At 39.4% G+C, this 18,717-nt stretch overlaps 2 protein-coding genes across 3 annotated transcripts; both read right to left on the reverse strand.

Annotated features, from left to right (window-relative positions):
- Positions 1-55: 55 nt before the first annotated feature.
- On the reverse strand, positions 56-10,426 carry dcaf12 (DDB1 and CUL4 associated factor 12). Its single transcript, XM_030133471.1, has 9 exons — positions 10,002-10,426; positions 7,525-7,815; positions 6,018-6,296; positions 4,967-5,027; positions 4,607-4,800; positions 3,993-4,058; positions 3,680-3,842; positions 2,102-2,280; positions 56-1,975 (listed from the first exon to the last, which is right to left on the reverse strand). Exons 1-9 carry the CDS (start codon positions 10,059-10,061, stop codon positions 1,817-1,819), a joined length of 1,452 nt encoding a protein of 483 aa, XP_029989331.1. The 5' UTR covers positions 10,062-10,426; the 3' UTR covers positions 56-1,816.
- Positions 10,427-10,922: 496 nt separating this feature from the next.
- Positions 10,923-18,077, reverse strand: ubap1 (ubiquitin associated protein 1). 2 transcript variants are annotated; one of them, XM_030133472.1, is made up of 7 exons: positions 17,913-18,077; positions 16,458-16,506; positions 16,184-16,308; positions 15,094-15,924; positions 14,827-14,985; positions 14,177-14,278; positions 10,923-13,698 (listed from the first exon to the last, which is right to left on the reverse strand). In XM_030133472.1, exons 2-7 carry the CDS (start codon positions 16,495-16,497, stop codon positions 13,558-13,560), a joined length of 1,398 nt encoding a protein of 465 aa, XP_029989332.1. In that variant the 5' UTR covers positions 16,498-16,506; positions 17,913-18,077; the 3' UTR covers positions 10,923-13,557. The 2 variants fall into 2 exon arrangements, with proteins under 2 accessions (XP_029989332.1, XP_029989333.1); XM_030133473.1 differs by having other exon boundaries at positions 17,904-18,077.
- Between the last annotated feature and the right edge of the window lie 640 nt (positions 18,078-18,717).

The raw sequence follows: 18,717 nt of genomic DNA on the forward strand, positions 1-18,717 counted from the left end.
ATTATATATCATAAAAACGTTGTATTATAAAATATAACACAAAAAAGGACAACTGTTACATCAATATACATTTTATTTTTATTATTTGCTCTTTTTAAAGATTTGATAGTTGTTTTTCAGGTGTTTATATTTTACAATATCCTCAGATTCAGTCATTTGTAAAAACATTCATGAGGTGTGTATAAAAAAACAGGGCATCACCAAGTAGACAGATCAATCCACACACTTCCTCAGACACATACATAAAAATGTATGCAATTGTCCCTATGTATTTTACACATACATATACACATTTATATATAAAATACACTTTAAAAGTGTTGGTTATTTGTTCAATTGTTGGTCGTAATTGGGGTTTCTGTTTTTAATGTGTCATCATGAAAACTGGAGAAAAGTTCCATGTAGAAAAGGAAAACTATGATCGCCTGTGGCAGTCTTTCACAGAAAGACTTGAGCAAGGCAAAAATGTAACTCAAGCTTACCCTGCCTCTACCAAACAAGGAAAAGAGCAGAATGACTCACTCCCTGATACAAAATGAGAAAAAGTTTTACAACTGTGACAACAAATGTATGTGCCTGCAGCATCTAACTCCAGGGTAGAGTCCGAAATACTTCTCAATAATTCTCCTTGCGTCCTTCTAGGCGGATAGTTGAGAAGATCCAAGTAAGCTACTACAGAGCTTCTCCCCAGTTACTGTAGAGGAGTCCCAGGATTATGCTGAGTTCTACCCAGTAAAAAGGCTCCTCTATCTAGTAATCATCACATTTGATGATACATCACTTGCTACTAAAACTAAAAAGGTTCAATTCTCTAATAGCACCAGAGCAGTAACAGATTAGGATTTCTTTCATTACAAATGAACAAATCTGCTGAAAGCACTCTGGTCAAAGAGAACAGGAACAGAAGCGAAAGGGTGAAAAGACAACAAATCCTTCAAAACAAGCAGATATAAACACCCCTGAAAAATAGAATAAGGGGGACAGAGAAGGGGGAAAATAAATACAAATAAAGCAAATCACAATATCAGCAGGGGTTTCTCTATCAAATTACACAATCAACAAATAAAATACATATTTGTTGGGATTTATTCATAGCAGAACACTGCATTAAGAAATCTCAATTTTTCCCTTTACATCATCTTAATGAGGAAAAATATGAACACAAAGTCCCATTTTGATTGAGTCGGCTGTCGTCTTCGTTTTACTTCTGACAGGAGAAGAGAGAAGTTCTTTATGTTTTTTTTTTTTATGATTGTGGGACAGGACAGGCTGTTCCAAAAAATGAATATTCTCTTTCCATCTGTACTCTGTTCAGTCCTCCTAAACGAATTGTCTCTTCAGTCCTTTTTCCTCTCTCCCTCCCTGTTATTGCCATCCATTTCAGTACGAGAATGAAAGGGAACTTTTGGTAAATCCACAAGTATTCCACAAAGACACTCATTTATGACAGAGGAAGCAGCAGAAACAGCATCCTTACATACAAAAACAAGCCAGCAAAAGACCTAATCCCTGCGGGTTGTGTGTCAGTGTTTTAAATGATGAAAACGTGTAACTTTATTCTTACTGTTGTTTTTTTTTTTTTTGCTTTCTTTTTTTTTAAAAACTCTTCTGAGTTTCTCAGTGGCAGACTTCGCAGCTTCTTGAAAATTATTAGTTAATAGTTTATACATTTTTTTTTTTTATAAAAAAGAACACTGAGTAGTTGAGGTTGAAGGAGCATAGGAATAATTGTGGGAGAAGGAGGGGGATGGAGGGACTGGTTAAATAAAAATCTGGACGAGTATGTAGTGATAAAGCAATGGAGGGGACTGAGAGGCTAGCTCCACAGTCCTGCGTAGTTGCCGTGCAGGCCAGAACAGAGTGGTCCACCTGCTACAAACAGCTTGGTGCCGGAGTCGTCATAGCAGTGTGTGTACACCGCATTGGGAAAAGAATGAATGTCTGAGAAGTAGCTCCTCCATGTCTCGTCATGATTCTGAAAGCAGAACAACCACAGTGAGTGAGATGAAAAGATAAGGGTGAGGAACAAAAAAGTGTTACAACTATGCAGCTAACTATTAATGCTGTTTAACTGAAAGATTCATTCAATATAGACACGTACCAGCCAGCCTTTCCCTGTAGTGAGCTTGAGGATGCCATCTCCAGGGCATTTCCGATACCCTCCTGCTGGATTCAAAGGATTCTCCAGGAATCTCTGGGCCCGGATGTCGTAGAAGAGTAGGGAACCTTGGCCTGTGCCCACTGTCACAATGTGCTCATAGAAACTCACTGAACGGATCCCTGCACAAACAAGAGACAGTTTTGTGCACTTAAAAAAAAAAAAAAAACCTTCTGAAAAGTAAAAAATAAATAAAAAACACAGAATTTGCTCTGCTGCTCCCTTGTGCGAGTGACATGAGGGAGTTAATGTATCACAGTATAAGCCTGGGACTACATGCATAATAATAGTAATAATAGTAAGAAGAAGAAGAAATAACTGCATTTTCGATGGGCTGAACATAAAAATGTAAATTTTTTCTATATAAATAGATTTATTCCTCTCAAATTTTGTTCATGAATTAATTTTCATCTGCATGCTGAGATATTCCAACTACCCGTCAAGTATGGTCACCAGGACACTGATCAAACGGGATTATTTTTGCCCATGTGTGCCTTAGGTTGGTTACAATGAAAGCCCGCTCTAAAATGTGCAGTTTTATAACGCAGCACAATCCTCCAAGATCTGAGGTACTGTGGAATTGGCATGCTGATTGCAGGAATGTCCAACAGAACTGGTGCCCATGAATGTTTAGTTCTCTACCATGATTCATCTCCAAAGTCATTTTGGTATGACATCCAACCAGCCTCCCAACCACAGACCACAGGTAACTGTGCCAGCCTAGCATTTCCCCACCAGGCATGTCCACCTGCAGAATCATCTGAGACCAGCCAGTTCCACAGCTGATCAAACAATTGGTTCGGAAAACCAAAAAATCTCTGCACAGACTGTCAGAGATTGTCTCAACGAAGCTCATCTACATCATTGACCTCACTGGGGTCTTGACCTGACTGCAGCCTGTTCTCCTAACATCATGACATCACACAGCCATTGAAGAGGAGTGGACCAACATTCCACAGGCCACAATAGACAACCTCATAAACTCTTTGTAAAGGCGATGCGTTGCACTGTGTGAAGCAAATGGTGAACTCACAAGAAAAAGATTCTGCCTGGTTTTTCTCACCCCACACCCCTCAGCGTATCTGACATCCAAAGTTCAGTGCCCATCACTGTTCAAGACAAAACTGCACATTTTGGAGTGGCCTTCGATTGTGACCAAGCTAAGACACACTTATGCAATAATGACTGTTTTTAATCAGTATCCTGATATGCCACAAACAGGTGGTTGGAATATCTCAGCATGCAGATGAGCTCTGTAACCTAGATTTAAACAAATCTGTGCTCAAAACTGGAGAGAAACAATTTGTACATCTATGATTTCAGTCCATCAAAAACTGGAGCAACAAATTTGTTTTTTTTTCTTCAGTACAGTACATTTCTTTATTAAAGCCTGAGTTTCAAAGTAATAATCCTCAAAATAAAGTACCTTGTCTGACCTTTATTTAGTTTTTACCCAGACTTCATCATGTCTTTTCTTAGAAAATGTCAGACAGCAGCTCTCCACATGTGAGCTTCACTTACCGCTTCCTCTTTCTCTGGAACTGACAGACTTGATGCTGTGTGTCGGCTGCCGTGGATCTAGGAATGAGACATGGGCCTGAGAACCCACAGCGTACACTGACCAGTCCTGTCCATACGCCAGACACACATTCTCTTTGCAGTGAGGCAGCTTGGTGGACAGTAGCTAGAGGGGAAAGCATGAGAACTGAGTAAGGATTTCTGTTGGATCCACTTTGTACCATTTACTCAAATGATCATGCATAGCCTAGACTAGAGATCTATTAAAATAGGCATTACAAAATATATAGTGAAGTAATTGAGAATCGCAATTCACCTTGCACAAGTTGTGCTCAGCTTTCCAGAGGTGGAAATAACCATCCAAGGACACAGCACCCAGCTCCTGAAGGACACAAACATGGGAACACTTAGCTTTCAACGACTTGTCAATTTCTCCGTTTATAGACATACCAACAGCCTGAAAAAGGACTCCTAGGTTGTCCCATGTTTACAATGAAAAAACAAAAGAAAACTCCTGTAGCTTCACCACTGTTCATGTTTGAAAGACAAGACACACCACAGTATATCAAAAATATATACAGAAAGTACAAAGCTGTGATCTGTCTCTAGTAAACTACATATTTATGTTGTTACAAATGATTATATTCTCAACAGCCCACAAAAAAAGTGTTTATAAAGACACTTTTATTACACACTAACAACAGCTGATTATTATTCTGGTGAATCATCACTTCATTTTGTAACCATTACAGATGTGTAGCTTCATTAAATGTCACACACTTCCATGTGTGAGTTCCTGGACCTCAAGGGAAGAAAATGGACCAAATTGCCCTTTTCTCATATAGCACATTTTCTTCAAAGTTGGTGAGCAGTGAAGCGACATTCTAACAGTTTCAGACAATAAACCACAGGGGTCAGACTGAACCTTACTTTATGGTTATCGTTAAAGGCCAGAGCGCGGACTTTACAGTTGTATGGGTTGGTGTACTCCTTGGGGATGTCCTTAAGGGCACGGTGAGAAATGTGGGCGTAGGAGGGTACTGCTTCCTCACTCTGACTGCGCTCAGCCTGGCTCATTACTTTGTCCGTCACCTCCCATAGCCCCATAGAGCCGTCTCTGGATCCTAGAAATAATGCAAAAAAATAAATAAATCATCGCCTAGACCTACTACGTATTTATTCAAGACAAACACAAGTGACAAACATAGATTTACATCAGTATATGTAGAAAGCCCTTCACAGGAAGAACACGTAGCTTGTTGACCTTGACTAACAGACAATGTAACTCACCAGAAACGACCATATTGTCACTGATCCACGCTATGGAAAAGATCCAGTCATTATGACCATCCTGAAAAAAAAAATCATTAGATCAGTACTGTTGGTCTTACACCAGTAGTTTCCAACCTTTTTGGCTCGTGACTCCATTTTAACGTCACACATTTCTGGTGACCCCAGACATTCAAAACGGAGCCTTTTTTATTTTTTTTTTGCTAAAATTAATTTGTTTTTGATCATGCAATAGTTTGCTATACTATGTTGCAAATAAATGTTAATTTTAGATGACATTTAGTCTATATAATGCATATTATTATGGACGGAGGCAGAAAAGCCAGGTGTAGATTACTGCACAAAGTGAGAATTTTATTTCCCTTGGTCACGATATGTACAGTCAGTCCAGCTTGGATTTACAAGACTGTTAATTAATACTGAACAAACAATAACTCAAACTATGAATTATGAAAGAGCTGCAGCATCTAAAACCGACCACAATGAACATTTAAAAAGATAAACAGTACCACAGTGCTTCAGTTTCAGCTTTAGAGTTTGTCATGTCTTTTATGTATTGGAATTGTCTCTCTCAACTCACTATATATTTTTATTAGTATTTATTTTTTGTATCAATTACTAGAAATTTCAGGTGACCCCATCTGAATTCCAGGTGACCCTACATGGGGTCCTGACCCCAAGGTTGAAAATCCCTGTCTTACACAATCTCACAATGCCTCAGCATAACATAATAAAAATGCAAGATACTAACTTTTTAGTACACCTTTAAAGAGTTAAACATACAAAGAGTTGAAACACTGGTAATACCAGAAAAAGAGGTTGCTCAATTTTTCAAGGCCATTTTAATACTGGAGCAGGGAAAGCAGACAGCCAATTGACTGGCCAACCTCATCCCCGCCCCTACCCCAAAAAACTAAAACACAAAATGAATGTCTGAAAGTAAAATGTATTCTGCTTTTCTTTCACATGATTATAAACCACATTACTACTGAAGTGAGTTAAGATATAAATACCTAAATAAATAATTCTATACACTGAACATCAGACTTACATCTCCAACACAAACAGGATCGAGTGTGGGCAGCTGGTAGATGGCCAGGCTGTTTGGGTTGTCCCCTCCTGTGGCTAGCAGTGTTCTAGACGGGTTCAGTTCAATAGCATGAATTCCACAGCCCTGCTGATCCAGCCGAGCGCGAGAGCCTCCTGAGGGGTGGTAATGCCGCCCCGTCACAACTGCACCCACCACACCACTAACTCCACCATTGCATTCCCTGTCCTTTAACATGGGAATGCGCGTTATCTGCCCAGTCAGGACATCCGCAACAAAAAGCTGTAGATAAAAGCACAGGACAAATGGTTGGTCTAAAGGTAGAGTGAAGAAAAGTCAACAACAAGACCTCATGAATGCTTAGTCCACTTTTTATGAAGGGTCTATTATATTTGACTCTAAATCCATTTTTCACACAGGGTGCCAACCTGCTTATGATGTACACATTATACTTGTGATCATCTGAAAACTGTCCTCCTCTGTTTATAAACAAATGATTTGAATATAAACTTGGTGAAGAACTGGAAGAACTTTGATTAAAGCTGCAGGAACTGAAATCAAGGTAAAAAAGATAACTTTACCTTTAGAGTCCAAAATAAAAGGACAAAAATAACAATAAATGATACAAATGCAGTTTAACTTTATTAATACTGAGGTATAAAATTCAATGGCTGGAAATGAAAGCAGAATAAAAAATTTTAAAAAAAAATCACGTATCAACTGTGTTTCCATCAAATATAAAGAGAATTTCAAGTGACCTTTTGAAAAGTTGTAAAAAGAAAAGGCGATTTGTATGTGTTTCTGTAAACTGATTTGGTGTTAAAAATCTAGGCTGCATTGTGTCACCAGCAGGTGACACTGTACGCTATGTTGGGCCTACCTCTAATAAAGAGAATAGAAGAAGCAGAATGTTGAGTGATTTTTTTTTCGTCTAAAATAGTTGTGGTTCTGTCATGGATGAGGCAGTGGAATAACTCTGTGTCCTGATCAGTCGATACTATCTGTATCCAACTACCAGACACATCATCACAATTATTTAAAACTATCTCATTTTCATACATGTTTTCCAATGTACATTGCAGTGTTTATGGAAACAAATATATTGACGCCATTTCACAGTACTGTAGAAACGTGAAGCCAATTTCCAAAGGTATTGTGTTACTACAAGAGAGTCACTTTGACGGCATCTTTACAGTAATCCATAATTACAGCTGTCAATGGTGTATCTCACTTCCCCTTCCTGTCTGAAAACACCTAAGAGAAGCTGAATACTACCATCACATTTAATTTTCTTCATACAAAAACATATCCAAGAAGAAATACAAAAGTCTAATTTCCTGTCAGACCACCTGAATTCGAATATGCTAAAAGGCAATTGTGTAATCTTTAAAAAAAAACATTTAGAGCACTGCAGCTTTAACAATAGAAGTCCGCAGAAGGAAACGGTGGACTTTAGAACATACACGAATGTCTACTAAACAATGAAGGTTGGCTCAAAATGGCAACTTACCGTGTTGCATTTGGTCCCACACACAACCTGTCGGTGGTTGAGCCACTGTGAAGCAAACACCTTGTTGAGTCGCCCCAGAGAGAACTCCCTCTCCTTAAGGATGCCAGGAAGTCTGCCGGCTGCAAAGCCCCGGAGGCTCCGCTGGAGCCGCAACTCGTGCTGCTGCTGAGGCCTGAATTCCCGCCCCCGGAGGGCACATACCACTGAGCCCCGACTGCACCACCACTGCTGGGCATGACGTGATGAACAAGAAACACGGTTCCGCTTGTATGGTGCCTGACACCAGCCCAACTGGGAAAAGAGAGGGAATAAAGGTCAAAGAATGAAAGCTTTATTGTGGGGGGGTTAAACACAGATCCCCACTGAAGAGTTTAGTCCAATTTTATTGCCTTTAACAGTCAAATGTGTAGAGGTCAACTAACAATTAAATTCAAATTAAATTAAGTTAGCTAAATTGCTTTCTGTTATCTTTTTTCTCTTATTCTGCATTCTCTGGTCTAGTCTTGATAGTCACTTTGCTCCTGGTGCAGAGTAAAAAACACAAATGCCTTTTGAAAAAACCACAACAACAAACAACAGTTGTATATCTTCATTGACAAATGACTGTGCTTTGTACCTAGTACCTACCATCATTGTGGAAACATTATGATTGTAAAATAATAATCACATGTGCCAATTACTGTTGCTATTTAAAGTTGTTGTGTTGTGTTGCCATGTGATGTAGCCGCTTTCACTTTGTTCTACATTCCATCTCTTTCTGTCAGTGACACTGGGCTTAAATCAAAACTACTGCCAAACCAGCAAACCAAATCATGTAATATGTACGCTTTACTGCTTAAGTGGAGGCTGATGGATTATCTCTTTATTATGAGTACAAAGAATGAGTAAACTACACACAAACAGGTAATACGTTTGCATGTTGTGTGCCCCAGTCTACTGTCTTCAGCAACTACAATGCACAGTTGCTTTTATGATTTCATTATTAAACTCTATACAAAGCACTCAATTTAATGCAACATTTCACTAATGTGGGTTAGTATCATTTTAACAATAGAGGACATCTTTTGTCAGTCATTAGACTCCATGACAACTCATTACTGACTGCCCCATCACGGCACCAGAACAAAACTGAATATTCACCCACACACACACACACACACACACACACACACACACACACACACACCCATTTTTAATAAACATACATATATACATACATACACATTTAGATAGATAGATAGATAGATAGATAGATAGATAGATAGATAGATAGATAGATAGATAGATAGATAGACATGTGTTTGTATGTATATATCAGTCACAAAGATGATGATACAATATTTTTTTCTTGAGATTAAACATACAAATGGTAAACATGCAATATTCACCAAATTACTCTACACACAAAAATGTCTATGAATTTATGAGTCACATTAAAATAACCTTGTCCAGATTTAAATAAGTATACATTTCTCTTTTATAATTCTAATTTATTATGTACTACAGTGTGTTAGCTCTTGTATTCTATTTTTATTCTCATATTCTATTTTTACTGTTTGTCATGCTGTTGCTGCAATACAATTTCCCAGTTTGGGATGAATAAAGTATATCTATCCAAAATACTAATCTCATTTGGTGGTTGTATCGGCTGGTTCATTATATTTTCACTTGCCATAACTCAGTGACAAATATATTGTAAAACAGGTGTGTTTTATTTATCTTTGAGATGAATGGTTTATGGTCACACATGTCGAACACATGCCTTGCCACTACTGACATGGAATACATGCCCTACACATTCAACGTTTCTGCCATGTCAAATGACATTTTTGTTGTGAACAGCTTGGCTTTCTGGGGGTTTAAAGCGTTGAATGTTTTGGCAAGATCTTCGAACCAGCGCTTATGAAGATCATTATATTTGTAAATTCAAGGCCATCTCATCTTTTCGAATCATTTGATCAACGATTCTTTAAGGTTAGCTAACGTTCCCACCAACGTTAAAATGAGCATTAGCCGTCAAAGGGAAATATGGGTCCCCAGTGTTGATAAGGTAAACTCCAAGTATAGTGCCTGATGACATAGTGACAAGTCACGACCCCAAATGAATAAGTAACTGTGTGTGTAATCGCGTAACCACCAGGTTAAATCAACGTGATTATAACTGAATAATTGTCAGAATAACTCAGCGTAGGCTAGCGTTAGCTGGTGTATTAATAACGGACTATGACTGGCTAACGTCAAGCTAAAATTAATTCTTTCAAATACAGACACGGTGAATGTGGATAGAAACAGTGACTTCTTATGTTTCTTTAGCCCATGTAATGCAACGAAATGCTGTAGTAAATTTGGTCAAAAGTCACCTGTGATCTGTTTATGACACAAGTAAATTATATTAGCTAAACCTTGCTAGCCTATAGCTAGTTAGCATGCTAACAGAACTGACTAGCTGCTATGCATCAGCACCGGTTTCCGCCTACCTGTTGTTGGTCCTTGGGCTCTCCTACCTTCCTTTTCCTGCTAACTGTTTTTCTCGCCATAGTCTGACACACACAGTTCCCTCACCCACATGGAGGGTAAAAGTGACGCTGGACACTGGATCATATAATGGCGATATGCTATTTAGTTCCTTGGCCCTCGCTCGCTGGCAGCGTCCGACGACGAGGAAGGGCGATCACATACGGGAGAGGTTGGTGAGCCGCTAGCTAATATAATCGCTAATCTACTATCATTAGCACGCCTCCTAGACTCGAACATAAAACTACACACGGGCCACACTACCTACTCAGATTCGACACATCTAGCTCAAACCGGAGGGTTCATTCACACTCTTTTTCCTATTGAGACGCGTCAGCAACGGCGAAAGCATTGAGCAGCGCGCAGCCGCACTCAAATTAAATATCAACAAAAACAAGGTCGTACGTGAACGCGTGCGTCATGCGTGCTCGTTCACGCCAAATTGTTTGCGACCATTGATGATTGTCAGGTTTTCAGCTATTTTAGACTTTTTTGATGCTACATCAAAGATATTGCTCATGAATATATAATTATATCATTATAATAAAACCACAATAATAAACTGAATATATTGATGACGAATACTGTAAAGACAAATAATATATTATCAGCATAGCGCCGGACATTGTCGGCATAGAAATGTACAAAGTGGGCATTAATAATTTACATGGATCTTGATTTAAATCTGGTCTTGTCTGCATGTTTACTGAAATAACAGTTCATATTCAGTTTTTTCTGCTGACTAGATCCCATAGTTCGATGTTTCCAGTTGCCACTGACAATACCTGAACAATGAAACTGAACCTGGACAATGATCTATATGTATTGTTTCTTTGTTGTCTGCTGGACAAAGACAATTATTACTGAGTGCTTTTTAAAAAGGGTAGGAGAGCAGGAGAGTTGTACTTTCTCATCAGCTTTCATTGTCAATACATTCAATCTGTTGTGACCCTTCTTGAGAAATTACCCATTGTCAAATTAAGTTGAAAAGGGAGCGCCACAAGTAATCACCAGGCTCACAATTAAAAGTTGTGCACATTTAATCATGTGGAACTTTCATATCATTCAGGAGGAAATTTTGCAAATTACATATCAGGAGCTTGGGAAACACCACTCCGCTCACTCATTTTCTGTTTAAATACCATTGTGTTACGTTGGTGTTCATAGACTCATTAGAACCCCATGTTCAATTATAGAGCAGCTCCTAAACTTATAAACTTGATCCCTTAAATAATGACAACCAAATTACAGTTCATACCCACAAAACTAGAGGATCCAAAAAGAAACAGGAGGAAGCCTTGATAGAGGACATCCAGAACACCATACTGTATGTTAACTTGTATAGCTATCACAGGAGAGGCAAGTGAATCCACACTTGAGTTAAGTATGGAGGCAATAATATCACACGTGTTTACCTGTAGGGAAACTGTGTGCCCTGCATCTTTATCACAGTAAATCAAGAAGAAAGGCAACTAAAAACAGAACTAAGTAAAACCACTCATTTGTCTACCATAATGTCAATATTTGTCATGGAGATGACAAATATAATCAGATTTTACTGTAGTCTGATTTCATAATATAAACAGAACATAAGAGTTACTGTCAAGTCATTTCACACCATGCCTGACAGGGAAAGGATGTCCGGGTACTGGAAGGTGGTACTTTGCATCTTAGACACATCAATTGCTGATATTTCTTATCAAATAAGTAAATTATTATGCCCACATGAGCAAATAACTGTAAATATAATTTCCAATCTTCTCCATCTCTAAAATAGAGAAATGTTTAAATTTTGTACTTGTGGAACATGGGAAGTACTAGACCTGGCACAAACACAATGCCAGTCCTCAGTCACATTTTTCACACTTTAAGCCCTTGATCTGTTGCCATGCGTCTCACAATCCCCATCAGTACCTCACAGTTCAAGATTCTGGAATTTCTTTGCCACCTTGATGCAACTGAGCAGGCATATGTAGCATGGAGAAAGTCCATTAATCTTACAGCAAAATAAAACAATACTGCTCATTACACAGTGATACAAAAAAAAAAAAAAAGAAAAGAAAGGAAATCCTTTTGGCATGTTGAGACTCTTTCACTTTCCATTTAAGACTATGAAGAGGCCAGTGATCTGAAGGATGTGCACACTTTTCAAATACATGAGAGATAAAACTGGATATCTCAATAAACAAAGCTCTGTATGATTAGATGTTGTGGCATGAAATCGAAAAACAGATGAAATAATAGTAATCAATGAAATTAAACCTTTGCGAGTTACGTCCAAATTTCCAGCAAGGCTTGAATACCATTCCTTGTCTCCCAATAACTACTGAGGCTCAAAATGCCAGTCAACACTCACACAATTTGAAATGTCTCTATTGCACTGTGATGAGGCTGTAGAAACAACCCTCACTTACATTTTGTTTCTTTTTTTTTTAAACCACTCACTCTTTTCCAGTCTGCAAACAGAAGTCCATGACAATTAAAAGTGTCACTTGTGAATGTTAACATATCTTACATTTTCATATCAAACTCTTTATTTTTACATGAAAGTGTCAGTGTAATATTTTAAATAAGTTGGTAATAATGAGTCGCGTGTGTGCCTGTGCGGTACGTGACACATCGGTGTTATATGGATGAGGGATATTTCTTTTCATTTCCTACAGAGGAAACCTCCCCATCTATCCAGACTCCTCTTGCCATTCCAGTGCAGGTCAAAGAGTATACTGTGGCACCAGTAACCCTTATGTTTGAGTTACAACTACAGATCTACTATGCAGAAAGCAAAGAAACTGAATCTCCAAAATGTCATGAAAAAGTGCCTGTATGAACAGAAAAACAAACATGACTGAAAGCATAAAGAACAGAGCTAAGTGCAAGGTACCAAAGCAGAGAGGGCACTTCTTGAGTCAGTTCTCTGTCTGGTGACTGCACCATTTTTTCTCTTTTGTCTTAAAATTGTTATGTTGGTTCAGTTTTAAGGGAGCCTCCTCAAGGCCCCCCGATTCCCTCCACCATTTACTGCGTCTGCACTGAGCAGTGGAAGATGGCAGCTTAGTTGTTTGGGAGTTTCCAAAGTTCAACCTGGGTATTCTGTGATGCACTTAGAACCTGTCACCAGTTCCTCCCCATTCAATCTTTTAGCCTTGCCAACAGTCATATAAACACTTTCAGGTGGAAGCAAATCAGAATGACATCCCTCTTTTCAGCCCAGTTTTCCCATCTTAGAAACCCTAGCAGTACCAAGTCTTGGAACTTAACCCGATTTCTTAGGAAAAGAACACCACCATTAAACATTTTCTACACTTTGACTTGCTCCACTCTAGGCACACAGTCTTTAAGAAGTGCTGAGACACAATATGTTTTAGCAGAGAGAAATACAACTGTCTCCCAGCTGTCCCTTCTGCAGCTAAGGCGAGGGCAGGGCATGGTGTGATGGGGAAGGCAGAAGGAAAGGGGCTGTGTTGGATGGTAGCTGGAGGCAAGCCCTGAACTGGGCATTGACTGGCTGTTTAGCTGGCCTCAGCTAGCTGCAGCTCGAGCCATCAGGTCCTCCAGAGCCTTGTCCTGATCGTTGTTGTGGACCAGCAGCACCTCTTTAATGGCTTCACGCTCAAATCCCATTTCACCAAACCTTGACATCAGCTCAAGAAACTGCAAGGCCTAGAGAGGATTTAAAAAAAACAAAAACCTCAGAATATTACACAATCTACAATTGCAACTTTATACTTAGGAAAACCCCATTCAGCGAATACCAAACACAAATACAGTGCATCACCTTAAGGCTGAATCCACACATATATAAATATGTATAAAACACATTTTTATTTGTTTTCAAAAATAATAAAAATATGACTAATAATACTATCTACACACAGGGTTTTCAAACCTGCCAACAGGAAAATGGAACAGCAAAACTGAAGTGTTATCAATAGTATAACAGTAAACATTATGACGGTATCTATTCTGACACCTCTGTAAACCTGTGTAGAAAACTAAATGTATTATATAAATATGATATTTTTAGACATAAATACCAGAGAAATAATAGGGACACAAACTACATTTTAGAAAATGCCCATGTATGTATCGACTATGCCTTTGTGTTTACGTATGATCTTAAATTCAAATGTGTACAAACCTTTTCTTCTGAGCACTGGTACATTTCTAAACATTCCTCAACTGCACTTGCATCAAAGCCCCGCTCACACAAACGTCCATGAACAAAAAGATAGTCCAGTACCTTAAAATAAACAACAGGGACATTGTAACTACAAATGTACTTTGGAAATCACAAGCTTATATCATGAATACATCAAATACAATGTTTTTTTTAAAGAAATAGTTAAAAAGGTCACACTATGAGCAGAAATTAGCCTGTTTTCAAATATTCATGTATTGCTCTCTTAATGATGCACGTCCATGTCCTTACTTACTGATGTGCTACTGTATCGGCATCATTTCAAACCAGCCTGTGAAAATTCTATTTAGTATAACAGTATCTGACAACAAGCTGTTGTCATTTTTCCACACGTCACAGTAATCATATGGCTATGGTTGAACAGTGCATGTTTTCAAAGTTATCTATCCTCATTAAAGCTATGGCAAAGCAAGTGAGTTTGTACAGACTGTAATGCAACTTTTATTTTAATTATACTGATACTTACAAATGTTCAGCATTTATGGTTCACTGCACACATCTCTCAGTCATGTAAATTCATCACTTACCACCTGTCCACATATACCTCCATGACAGTGGGTTTAAGTGAGTAGAGTAAGAGGGAGACCCACCTGCTCCACGTTCTGCCCTTGTCTTTGCATGGCTCGTAGAACACCCTCATAAGAATAGCCCATGCTCACAAGTGTTTCTACACACTGGCGCTCACTGGGGGTCATGCTGAGCAGGGCTCCACCACAGGGTAAGCCAGCAGGTCCTGATCCCGGATTTGCCTAATGTGAATAAATGTAAAAGAGGATTTTTTTTTTTATTACTTCTTTTTTATTTTTATCACCTTATCCCATACAAAGTACAATTACTGACACACACACTATGCTCACCGGTTTTGGTGCACCACTCTTGTTGTAGCTGGTTGGCTCAGGGGCAACAATTACTTGACTTTTGGGAATAGTGGGTGGGCTACCATTGGGTAGATTTTGTCGGGCAGAGGGAATGGGTACAGGGAGAGGACTGTACGTCACTGGGTCAGGGTCACCAGAGTCAGAGAGTTTGGGAAAAGTGAGAGAACGGATGTTACAGGGCCGATCGTCTGTACCAAAGCCTGCTCTCCCAGGACTCCCAACTCTGTCCATGTCCAGCAAGGCAACCAACCCATTGGGTTTGTGGGTAAAGCCAGGTTTGGTAGAGAGGCTGGTGTTGTTGGTGCTTGGAGGAGATGGGCTGCTTCCACGGGAAGCCGACCCTAACTGGGAGACCTCTGGTGGTGATACAGAAGGAGGTGGCTGAGGTTGTGGCTGGCTCTGGAGGATGCTTCGGAGCTCCTCTTTATCGTCCAGAGTTTTAAGCTCCAGTTTATCGAAGGGGTCTTCCTCCCGTTCAAAGTCAGCTAAGTTGAGGCTGTGCAACTGAGGCGTGGTAGGCTGAGTTTTCCTGGGGCCCAGGCTCGGGGCAGGCAGTGGAGTAAGGATGGCATTGTGGCTTAGTCCCGCCAGGACTGGGTTTAATGCTGGTGGTGGAGGGTCCTGGTCTTCTGCAACAGGCCCAGGCTTTTTCACCCCACCACCATTAATGTCCTCGGCCTGAGCCAAACACTCCTTGCTCTCTGCCTCCTGCTGGGCCGCCGCTGCCTCCTCCGCCCTGGCCTCTGCTGCTCTGGCCTCAGCCAGCTCAACCCCCCAGCGCACACTACGCCTCTCCAGTGAGAAGTCATACTGAGCATGTTCGAATAAAATAAAGAAGAAAAGAAACACAAAATGGACATGAATCTTAGAATCAAGTGATATTAAAACTCCTGACAAAAAACAAAAATACCTAAAAATGTCATTGTACTTTTTAACCTAAAGCAAGAGTCAGCAATATAACTACCAAGTAATGAGTTCCCACTATTACATCCTACTGTAAAGATTCTGCTTAGGTCATTAAGTGCAGCATGCTAGTGCAAAATCAACATTCTCTGTGTAACTGACAAACCTGTGTGTCCACCAGCAAGGAGCTGCAGTCTGGCAGGCAGAAGCCCACAGGGAGTCCAACTTTGGCTGGGCAACGGAACTTGTCATTAATCTTGAAGGGAACATCATCAAGGTAACTGATGGGTCCTACACAGGAGGAAAAATCACAAACATAAGCAATTTAGACTTAGATGAGTAGAAAAGTCACTGAAAGCACACACACCACTAAAAGCATACATCTCCACTTTATTCACAGCTCAAAAACATCAGTAGAGAGACAGCAAAGGGGCCATTACCATTGTTGTATACATCTGATCCAGGTTTCCTCGCAGCCATTTAGAGACTCTGAAAACAGACATTTAAGAAGATAGAGTTATTTGCCACAAAGTTTGTTTTCAATTTAATGAAGAAGATGAAAGAGGAAGTGGATTTTTACATGGAGTAGACCAAACTGTCCCCCAAACCACTATACAACAGCATTGTGGTGAAAAGCAATACTGTTCAAAATGTCTGTACATCCGTTTCCAGCTGCCTCAAAGCTTGAAAATTTGTTTGACATGCTTGTGATATTTACAAACCATCCCCTGTTCTTTATTGTCTCAATGGCTTTGTGCATTCCAATTTTCACATCTTAAGTCGCATAATCTTGTTATTTAGCTAGGCCTGACATTATCAGCACAGAGTATCCATTGTTTTGATGGAGCAGTTCCTTGATCAGCAGAAAAAGTGATTCATGAGATCCAAAGAGCATGAACTTATGAGCAGTATTTTAGATTGCTAGTATATCAACATAGAATATGATCAACATACTTGTATTGAGTACCCCCTGAACGCACCTATCAACACCAAGTCTAAAGTTATGTATTTGTGGATTACTTATACCAACATGAAGACCTCTATTATCTCTAATTTTCATTTCTAACACTTGTCACCAGACAATAATCCCCTGGACAATCATGTGTCCAGTAGTGTCACATGACCACGCTGAAGCCGACGACCAAAAAGCAACATCATAGAAGATCCCTTTGGTGTTTGCTTTGAGTCTTAACTGAATTTCTGTAAGTAGTCAGCCAATAATGACTTACCTGACGATACTGTTGCGTAACACCCAACAGTTCACTTCAAGTTGATGTTTTACTGAATATTTTTATCGTGTTATCACTTAGACTTAAGTCCAATATAAACAACTAATATACAGTCCAGCCTCTGCCTCCATGAAGACACGGAGCAAAAAGTAGAGGTAAGTTAGTTAGCTAACTTAAGGACTGACGTTTCCGAGTGTTTTTAACTTCACCAACGAAACCGATAAGGACGGTAATACCAAAGGTTCGTCATATTTTCAGGGAAGTTCATGTTGACGAGCAAACTTCAAGGCCATAACTAAAACATAAAGATCACATCATCACACCCGATGTCCTCATTGTCTTTTTGCAATAATTACGATAGCGTTAATTAGCAACAAGCTAAGCTATTACTAGCTTCCGTTACTCTTACTTTAATGCGTTTACGGGAAACATCTAGATTTCCTGAAGAAATTAAGCTCAGTAATTAAATGCTAGTGTAATTTTAAGATCATATACATGAATTAACCGATAACCACTTAGCCGCTGGTTGATGTTTGGTGGTAAAAAGCTACCGTTCGTGCTAATAGGCTAAGCTTCGCCAATGGCCTGGCTGTAATGTTATGTGGCTGTGCTGACACCGCCCCTGAAACAAAACTGACCTCATATATCAACACAGACCTCTCATACCTGATTCTGCTCCGTCCTGTTCGTTCAAAATCCAAACGACGCGTAGTCGATGTGGCACTTCAATTTAAACTGTTTTATGAATAAGTTTTATTTATACTGAAGCCTCTTTCCTGCTTCATCGTGGGTCGCCATCTTGGTTTGCCAAGCTCCTTTCCACTGGTTCCTGTCTGACGTTACTCATCTGCGTGACGTCAAAATATAAGAAGTCCATCCAGCTGTTGAGCATATCTAATGCAAGAACATATTACTGCGATTAAAGCGCCTTGCACTATAAGATGCTTATTACAGAACAATTTTTTTTTTTTTTTTTTTTTTTTCATGTCTGCCTTATGGAAATACCCAATGTCCCCTTAAACCAGTATCTGACTGCATTTCAAGTAGCCTTTGTAATTCAAAGCACATATTACCGTCTCCATGTGGCGTCATTGCATGTATTCTGCTAATAACAGATTCATTCATCACACATCTCCATTAGAAATTGTAAGTCATAGTGTCACTTAGAAGAATGCATCAGGAAAACAACTTAATTGGATTAACCCAGACTGCCAAAGCCATTTACTAGATCCACCTGGAAATTTACTCTCTGTGTATAACAAGAATCACCAGTATTGTCTCATCTGTCCAATCCCAGTTTTATAATGAGAACCTCTATCCAAAGCTACTGAGAACAGGGCGACCTGGGTTTTGTTCTCAGAAGAATGTTGAACACATTTCAATCAGTCCTCTAATATGGTTCGCCCCAGCACAGTGTTTTGCTTGGGAAAAGTATGGTACACTACTCACTAACATGCATTCTTTGTACTCT

The sequence above is a fragment of the Sphaeramia orbicularis genome, chromosome 5 (genome assembly GCF_902148855.1).
Source record: "Sphaeramia orbicularis chromosome 5, fSphaOr1.1, whole genome shotgun sequence".
In the NCBI taxonomy this organism is placed as follows: domain Eukaryota; kingdom Metazoa; phylum Chordata; class Actinopteri; order Kurtiformes; family Apogonidae; genus Sphaeramia; species Sphaeramia orbicularis.

Excerpts from the sequence above, each read along its gene's own strand:
- dcaf12 (XM_030133471.1), bottom strand. The coding sequence starts at position 10,061 with ATGGCGAGAAAAACAGTTAGCAGGAAAAGGAAGGTAGGAGAGCCCAAG. Across the intron at positions 4,059-4,606 it reads CCTTTAACGATAACCATAAA|GAGCTGGGTGCTGTGTCCTT; the intron begins GTAAGGTTCAGT and ends TGTGTCCTTCAG. Across the intron at positions 1,976-2,101 it reads CTACAGGGAAAGGCTGGCTG|AATCATGACGAGACATGGAG; the intron begins GTACGTGTCTAT and ends TTCTGCTTTCAG.
- ubap1 (XM_030133472.1), bottom strand. The coding sequence starts at position 16,497 with ATGGCTGCGAGGAAACCTGGATCAGATGTATACAACAATG. Across the intron at positions 16,309-16,457 it reads ATCAGATGTATACAACAATG|GACCCATCAGTTACCTTGAT; the intron begins GTAATGGCCCCT and ends CCTCCTGTGTAG. Across the intron at positions 14,986-15,093 it reads AGAGTGGTGCACCAAAACCG|GCAAATCCGGGATCAGGACC; the intron begins GTGAGCATAGTG and ends TATTCACATTAG.